The following is a 9,017-nucleotide window of genomic DNA, read 5'->3' as shown; positions in this document are numbered from 1 at the left end:
CTTTTCTTTCAGACTCCGCCCCTCTCCCGGTCCCGCTCGCTCCCGCCGGTACCCCGCTGTAGTTCCGCGGCTCCCGGGTGCTCGTTTCTCTGCTCCCCCCATGGCCTTGAGGAGGCCGCAGTTTTGTGTCCTTAAACAGGCGGTTTCCGGCCCGGAGAGGCGGCTTGTCGGTCGGCGAGCCTCACACTATGTGAAGACTGAGCTCAGCATTCTTGGTGGTGGGGCTGGGGGAAGTTAAGAATCGGGGTTGCGTCACTTTATGAAAAAGATTTCAAAATTCTAAATGCAAAATTGCTACGGAGCGTCCCCGGGCCTGGCCCCTAAGCTTGCGATTCGCGGTCTATCCGCCCCTGAGGGCTTCGGTGGGCTCTCCCGATTCGAGGCCTGCCTGGAGGAGCTCTCAGGAATGTCCGGAGACCCCCTCCCGCCGGGTAGTCTCCATTGTGTCTAGGCTTTCGTCTCGAGAGGAATGCGGGCCCACCAATTTGAGCAAGGCCCGTTAGGTGTAAACGAAGGCTTTTGTGTGGGCTCCAATTAAATGCTGTTTCTGCACACCTGTGTGCTAGTCGTAATTGCGATTGCCTGGGATGCACCGCCTTTGGTGGAGATCAGAGAGCGACGGTGGAAGTGTCGCTTAGGGGTTTGCTAGGCACTTGGGAAATGACTCCCTGTGCTTTCTCTGTGTTGAAGATTGCACTATGCTTTTCACACAAAAGGACATTATTAAAAACTTTTTCTTTTTGGTTTTGGTGGGTTTTTGTTTGTTTTTTGGTTACATGTGAGCCCTGGATGCTTGAAAGCAAATAAAAAGTGTTTAGGATCTAATCAAATTGATTTATATTATTTGAGGCTTGAATTAAGTCTATTCTGTCTTCCACTATCCCCTCTGTATATGTATGTATAGCGATTACTACTACTGTTAGGTTTTAATGAGTATCTTACCATAAATATACATAGCCACTATTTCAACATATATTAACATCCACAAAATTAGGGCAATACAATATTTCAGCACTCAGATTTGTTCCTAAAACTTATTTTTCGCCATGATATCCTAAGCCCAAACTTTATTCAGCTCTCTTTAAGGGTTGAGTAACAGATAATGATGATGAAACAAAATAAACGCAGTGCTATTTCAGAGTTGTCTATGTGCCAGCTACAGAGTGAGAAGCCCCTAAGTTGTAGTTTCTAGTTATTTATATACGTGTTAGAATTCTAGTTATTTATGCATATATTGTATATATTTGTACATATATTTATGCATATATACAAATAAACTTTCATTTGTTATTTCTTAGTTGTCTGCATACAGTTGCTTCCCTATATTCAATGAATTTATATTAATTACTTGGTTTTGTAACATACAAGAAAGAAAATGAGTGAACTGTATACCATAAGGATTCAAAATAGCACCTTACTATTGCCAACATTGGCATGGCAAACTTGTGAAGGAATTCCCTTTGGACTAGGTCCACTAAAAATGGTGTCCAGGGCTAAGGTGAGTGCCTAAACTGCCTTTTTCCCAGAGGACTAGATGTTTCCTCAAAACTGGCAAACTACTATCAACAGTAACCCTCATCAAGGACATTGGTAGTATTTTTAAATGATTAGTTTTCTGTGTATATTTTAGTGCTTAAAGACCGCAATTCCAAATTGACTGCTTTCAGTATATCATTTTACGCGGTTGATCTATAATTCATTACCTGAGCACACCAGGGGAGGCAGTGTTGTGAACTGTACACTGGTAAGCTACTTGGTGAAACCAGGCTTTGTATTTTTAATGTGTTTAATTATATTTAAAATCAAGGAAGGCTTAGGGTTGTGCCTGGTTTTCTTTGAAAATATGGATTTGTTATCTAAGGGTTGCAGTTGATGACGTTTTGATGTCATATTAATATGTTTGCTGCTGCTACCAAGAGCTTTGTCAAGCAAGTTGGAGATGGAGGGAGATTAGTTCCTGTTCCAAGCCTCAGTGAGGCTGACAAATACCAGCCTCTAAGTCTGGTGGTAAAAAAGAAGCGATGCTTTTTCTTTCCCAGATATAAATTTACTTCAACACCTTTTACACTGAAAGATATTCTTCTAGGAGACAGAGAAATTTCAGCTGGTAAGTTTTAATGTCTATTTCAGAACGACTGCTCATTGGCTGTATTACAACAATCTAAACAGGTTGTATGTACTACTTATTTTGTAATATTTACACATTTTCATTGATAAAAGCAACTTTTCTTATGATAGTAGTAATAAGATTAATAATATCTAAAATTTGTATAGTATCAAATCTTATTGGTTGAATAATTTTCCAACATATTTTGTAAAATCTTTTATTGTATAATTTTATTTCACTTATCTTATAGATTGTTTTGACCAAATCAACTTAGAATATGACAAAATAGATTATAGATTTCATCTATAAAATGAGATCTGACTTGCCTATTTACATGGTCACATGAGATGAAACTAATTTACATTTATTTCTTATGGCTCAGTTATTGCAATTGGTAAACTGAAATGTATCTTATTGTCATGTGTTACTCATTCCCAGTCCACCTTAACTAAAAGTAAATCCAGGCAGGTCTAATACAAATTACAAAGTATGCTCAAAAGCCATTAACAATCTGCCTCTCCTTTCTGTTTTCTTAAAACAGTTTAGAAAACAAATTGACATTTTGACAAAGTATTTCTTATAAACACTTGTTTTTCTTTCAACCACTCTGTGGATATTAAAGCTTATAGAGTTCTGTTGGTGGAACGAAGAACTTGAGTTCTCTTTTAAGTACTCTATTTTTGTTGTCAAATTAATGCTATTTTAAATCTTGGCTTGACACGTTGCCTTTCTCAACATGTAACGTGTCTTCTCAACGTGTGATGAAGTCTTACATAGTAAATTAATGCATTACTACATATAACATATTAAATGAATTCAAGACATTTAAAAAATATTGATTTCCTTTTCTTAAAGGTATTTCATCTTATCAGTTACTGAATTATGAAGATGAATCAGATGTTTCACTCTATGGAAGGCGAGGCAACCATATTGTGAATGATGTTGGGATTAATGTCACTGGATCAGATTCTGTTGCAGTGAAAGCTTCATTTGGTGTGGTGACCAAACATGAAGTGGAAGTATCGACATTACTCAAGGAAATTACTACACGGTCAGTAGAATAATACTTAATGTACTTGAGTGTTTTCATTAAATATCGTAATTATGTAAACTTCGTTATAAACAATGCTTAAAACATTCAGGTTCTATCTATTGTCTAATGTAATTTAATTCTTTCATTTGATTGAAATACTACAAATTAGCAATATATCCAGGCTTTAGATAAGGGTAGATAGCCAAAATCATTTGGTTTAAACAGGATTTTTGATTGTTCCACAGAATTGCTTTGGTCCTAAATTGGTCCAAAATTGCTTTGGTGCCAAATTATCAGATGAAAAGAATGTACTAATCTGCATGCAACAAATATACTAAGGGGGTCTCCTCCAACAGAATCCTATAATAAGCATGTTTTAAGAAAACAGAAAGGAGAGGCAGATCATTAATGGCTTTTGAGCATACTTTGTAATTTGTATTAGACCTGCCTGGATTTACTTTTGGTTAAGGTGGACTGGGAATGAGTAACACATGACAGCAAAAATGTACTTGATAATATGTAATTAGATGTGACAGGTTCTTGTGAATCTTTTTTTTTTTTTTCCAGAAAAATTAATTTTGACCACAGCTTGATACGTCAGACAAAAAGCAGCAGAAAGGCAGTATTGTGTGTGGTCATGGAAAGCATTCGAACCACACGACAGTGCTCGCTGTCTGTGCATGCTGGAATTCGTGGGGAAGCCATGCGGGTAAACCACACTCATTAAGTTTCTCTTACTAAAAAGCTGCAATGGGAATTTTTACATAGTACTCAATTTCTAATGAGACGTGTATTTTGTCAAATGTTGAGATTAAAGAGCTGCAAGTGTATATCAGATTTTGCACAGTAATGGTTTTGTTTGAGAGTTTTAAAAAAATCCAAGAAAATTTGGATTCTAAATGTGGAACATAATGCAAACAAAACACTAATCCTTATGAAATAATTTACACTGAAGTCTCTCCTATTGCTATTTAAATGAAGTTTTAAGAATGCTTATGTTGAATTCTTGATTTTATTTTTTTATTATTTTTTAATGATTTTTTAAAATGTTTATTTTTGAAACAGAGAGAGCATGAGCAGGGGAGGGGTAGAGAGGGGAACAGAGGATCTGAAGCAGGCTCTGTGCTGACAGCAGAGAGCTCGATGTGGGGCTAGAACCCATGAACCATGAGATCATGACCTGAGCTGAAGTTAGATGCTCAACCGACTGAGCCATCCGGGTGCCCCTTGATTTTATTTTTAAGTGATGTACTTTATACTTGAATTTCTAAAAGTTGATTTTATATTTTTATTTTAAGTTTTCTAAAATAACATTGTCAATGGCCAAACATGCTTCATTCAATGTTAAATACTTTTAAAAAACCTCTTGGAACTTGTTTTTAGTTTTTAAAAAGCTCCGTATTATTTGTCTTTGTCATTCACATAATAATGACACATAATAATGACACTTGATTGGCTTTATTAAAACCAATTGTTAGGGGTCAGTGAAAAACTTTTAAAGTCTTTGCAAATAAAGGTTCTGTTCAGTGGCTATGTTTAGCTGCCTACTGAATTGTTTAACATTGGATCATTTCAGGGGCACAAACTGAAACATTTAATTGTCGGAGATTACTTTGGAAAATAAGTTGATGATTGCTTTGGAAAGCTGCTGAAAACTCTGGGGACTTTAGAACAATAGACAGGGTAGGCTAAAAACAACTGTAGCACTTAAACAGTTGGTTTGTGGTTGAAAAGAAAAGGTTTCTATGTTAGCATTATTGTTGTAGCACTAAGTGCCAGTGTTAGTGAGAAAGTGGTGAGTGGTATTTCCTAGATCATGAGACCCCATTGGACCACTTGGACCTCTGGTATAAACAGTTAAATTCAATGGGATAATTTGTTTTTAAGTTTGAATTATTTTATTAATTTTATTATTATTTTTTTTGAATTTACATCCAAATTAATTAGCATATAGTGCAACAATGATTTCAGGAGTAGATTCCTTAATGCCCCTTACCCATTTAGCCCATCCCCCCTCCCACAACCCCTCTAGTAACTCTCTGTTTGTTCTCCATATTTAAGAGTCTCTTATGTTTTGTCCCCCTCCCTGTTTTTATATTATTTTTGCTTCCCTTCCCTTATGTTCATCTGTTTTGTACCTTAAAGTCCTCATGAGTGAAGTCATATGATACATGTCTTTTTCTTGACTAATTTTGCTTAGCATAATACCCTCTAGTTCCATCCACGTAGTTGCAAATGGCAAGAGTCATTCTTTTTGATTGCCAAATAATTAGTTTTTGTCTTAATGGTAGGATTGTATGAACTGTTTTCTTTCTCCAAGAAGCTGTCTTTATGTGTTGTGCTCCTTAATAATGTTATTTATTTATTTACTATAGTTTCATTTTATGGATGAACAGAATCCCAAGGGAAGGGACAAAGCTATTGTTTTTCCAGCACACACAACCATAGCTTTCAGTGTTTTTGAACTCTTCGTTTACTTGGATGGTGCCTTTGGTAAGTGAATGATTTGCACGAAACGCTGAAATGATTATATTTTTAAGAATTTAATGGGAAACACACGCATACATTCTCTATGTGACTGTAGAAGAATGATGCTCTCAACACTGTCAATCATATGCTTGGGTAAAGTAGCTGGGAAAGACCCTCTGTCTATATTCACCCACTACCTCTTTTCTGCCTGGTGAAAGCTGTAGACACCCCGCCACCCAACTTGCAATTATAGATAAGAGCTCAAGTGCAATGCCATTGGCAAAGTATTCCTTGAGTTACATAGAGAGATAATAAATGACCTTCTAATAGGTAGTTTTTGATGATGGCAAATAGAGGAGTGGGTAGGCAAGATGCCCGCAGGGGTCAGTGCCCAAACTAGGGTACCCAAAGACAAATTCTTTTCAGTTTTACCTACCATAGACCAGCTTCACCCCGACTCTCTCTAAAAAATAACTTTAATACAAATACTTACCTTAAAATTGTCTTTATATACTTTATACAGTACTTTATATACCTTATATGATACCTCAGTGCAGTTCACTGTAGACCGCTAAATTTCACAGGTCTTTAAGATTAGGGGGCCAACCAGCTCAAAGCACTAGGTGAGGGAGCCCCCTAACCATGGTAATTTATAAACATTTGTAGACCTGTTTTTGTTTTTGCAGTTCTGTGGGAAGAGGGAATAGGGAATCCAGAAATGTGACAAAACATGCTACTTACAGCCTATTTGGGATGCTTCAGATGTAGGTTTTTACAGTTATTGTGATTGTTAGGAGCAGTGTCAACTGATAGAACTGATATATCCATTAAAATGTAAAATGTGCATATCCTACACTTTTAGGAATTTATCCTACAGATATACATATGCAAAGTGATATGAGTATAAGGATATTCAATTTGTAATAGCAAAAGATTGGAAATACCCTTAAGATCTACGATCAATAACTAGTTTAATAATGATGCATATCCACAATACAGAACATTATGAAGCCATTAAGAAGAATGACGTAGCACTAGGGCACCTGACATGGAATCCTAAGAGATATTTTAAATAAATGTGTGTAGTGTTTAACTATTTGAGCCTAAATAATTTTATGTGCATACATACATACGTATATATTCCTTTATGCTTGTAAAATATATGGAGTATTTGTGGAAGTATACTCAAGAAATTTAACAGTGGTTACTTCTGAGGTGGAAAACTGAGGCTGGGATCCAGACTAGATGGAAACTCATCACTGTATCCCCCTTTTGTTCTCTGGATTTTGTACCATGTGAATGTTAGCTTTTCCAAAAATATAGAAAATTTAACTTAAAAAATACAGTGAATGACATGTGCCAGAATTCATCAACCACAACTAAAACTCCCAATAAAATGTGAGTTGTTCCAGTAATAACATCAAAAAATTTTCTTACAGACCTTTGTGTCACTTCAGTGTCAAAAGGAGGTTTTGAAAGGGAAGAAACTGCAACGTTTGCGCTGCTCTACAGATTGAGGAATATACTATTTGAGAGAAGTATGTCTGTTGAAAAGTATTTCAATTTTTTTTTTTTCCTTCTCAGATTAACACTTGAGTTTATCTGTTCAGTACTCCTGTCTGCTAAGGAAGAATTACAATCTAAAAGTAAAATCATTTCATGACTGATGGTTTAGATTCACGTATTTATAAATGCACTTTGGTTATATATTTTTTATTTGACCTGTAACACATTTCTGTTTTTGTGCTTTTAGATAGAAGAGTGATGGATGCCATTTCTCGTTCACAGCTTTACTTAGATGATCTTTTTTCTGACTACTATGACAAACCTCTCGGCATGACTGATATTTCTCTCAAAGAAGGGACTCATATCCGAGTTAACTTACTTAATCACAACATTCCAAAAGGACCTTGCATACTCTGTGGAATGGGGAACTTCAAAAGGGAGACAGTTTATGGGTGCTTTCAGTGCTCCGTCGATGGGCAGAAGTATGTGAGACTTCATGCAGTTCCTTGTTTTGATGTTTGGCACAAGAGGATGAAATAAAACAAAAATAATGAACGTAACTTGCTAGTGTTTTAGGTGCACCTGTGCCACACACCTTTCCAAAATTTTCTAGGTTTGCTTTGATGAATTGTGGCAAAGTAAAGAGGGAGAGGAAAGAGAAATTAACCTGTTTGGGCATCATTTTCTTCAGTGATAAAAGGGAAGATAATAGTTTCTATCCTATAAATTGCCATAAAGGTTAATATTGTTTATGTGAAAAAGGTTTAAATATTCAAAACATAGCGATTCCTTCATAAAATCTGCCAGTTACTTTAGAAGTATACTTGGGAATTCAGTCTATCATCTTAACTTTACACAGCGATTTTTCTCAATATCAATTTTGGTTTTAATTGGCTTTTAAGTCAACATTTAAGAATGACAAGAGGTTAAATGTGGTGACTTTATGGTGCCTTACCCACTGCCTTAGGTCTGGTAAAATGAGAAAAATGTGTTAATAATTTAATGTAATCCTAAATATTTAATTGCGGTATCAAATTAAAAGCACACTGAGCTCAGTGTGGGGTTTTGTGTACACAGTTAACAGGGAGACTGTTAGTGGTAATGGGCTGCTGTCCTGTATCATACACATGCTCCCTAGTTTTGTCTTTATAAAAACTCACTGCTGTCAAGGTAAGGCAGCTAGAAAAAAAAAATAGTTAAGGCAACTAGGACACCTTTATCTTTTGCCTTTGAAAATGTTTAAAATATTTAACATATTTAGTTCTGAGAGCTCATTTTCATCTACTCTGTAAGACATCTGAAATTTTTCATACACAGACAACCTAAATTATTAATTTACTCGACACCCTTATTAAAATAATTGCAAAAGTGATATTAAAATTCTAGAACTCAAAATGTAGTGATACTAGGTATCTACTCGTATATGCCTGTGAAAGCATAAAACAATCATGAAAATATAAAACATCTGATGCCTGTCTGCACGTAGAATGATTAAAATGTTACTGTTTATTTAAATGTGACTAGGGTTTTTGAATCAATCTTCATTTAATATCATCTATAAATTTTAAAAACATAAGTTTAAAAGCACTTTGAAAACAATGGGACAGGATAGAATTGTGAATAGTTTGTATAAAGGGATGATTTCCTTGTATATCTTCCTTCCACAGTATTTTTGTTTTGAGCAGAATATGAGTCAAGTGCAAATACGAGTATACTGATGGCAAAATATTCTAGTGACTTTTTTTGTATGGATACAGATAATGGGAGTCATTTCCAATGGAGGTTTTCCTGAGGGAAGTCAAAGAACAAGAATTCGCGATTAGCAAGTAAAGAGTTTACAAAACTGGGTACAGGCATGAAGAACTGGGAGGAAAAAAAGATAGTGAATGTTTTGGTTTTATG

At 35.6% G+C, this 9,017-nt stretch overlaps 1 protein-coding gene across 2 annotated transcripts; it reads left to right on the top strand.

Annotated features, from left to right (window-relative positions):
• The first annotated feature begins 136 nt into the window (after positions 1-136).
• On the top strand, positions 137-8,170 carry PJVK (pejvakin). 2 transcript variants are annotated; one of them, XM_053907351.1, is made up of 6 exons: positions 137-1,498; positions 2,963-3,158; positions 3,708-3,849; positions 5,516-5,633; positions 7,049-7,147; positions 7,363-8,170. In XM_053907351.1, exons 3-6 carry the CDS (start codon positions 3,778-3,780, stop codon positions 7,653-7,655), a joined length of 582 nt encoding a protein of 193 aa, XP_053763326.1. In that variant the 5' UTR covers positions 137-1,498; positions 2,963-3,158; positions 3,708-3,777; the 3' UTR covers positions 7,656-8,170. The 2 variants fall into 2 exon arrangements, with proteins under 2 accessions (XP_053763326.1, XP_019316325.1); XM_019460780.2 differs by having other exon boundaries at positions 137-2,107.
• Positions 8,171-9,017: the final 847 nt, after the last annotated feature.

The sequence above is a fragment of the Panthera pardus genome, unplaced genomic scaffold (genome assembly GCF_024362965.1).
Source record: "Panthera pardus isolate Hobbes unplaced genomic scaffold, ASM2436296v1 HiC_scaffold_10, whole genome shotgun sequence".
NCBI lineage: Eukaryota > Metazoa > Chordata > Mammalia > Carnivora > Felidae > Panthera > Panthera pardus.
The sequence above is the reverse complement of the archived record's forward strand: the minus strand, read 5'-3'. Positions and strand labels throughout refer to the sequence as shown.

Coding starts and splice junctions, on each gene's coding strand:
- PJVK (XM_019460780.2), top strand. CDS start 1,897: ATGTTTGCTGCTGCTACCAAGAGCTTTGTCAAGCAAGTTGGAGATGGA. Junction 2,108..2,962: donor AGACAGAGAAATTTCAGCTG/GTAAGTTTTAAT, acceptor CTTTTCTTAAAG/GTATTTCATCTTATCAGTTA. Junction 5,634..7,048: donor TTACTTGGATGGTGCCTTTG/GTAAGTGAATGA, acceptor ATTTTCTTACAG/ACCTTTGTGTCACTTCAGTG.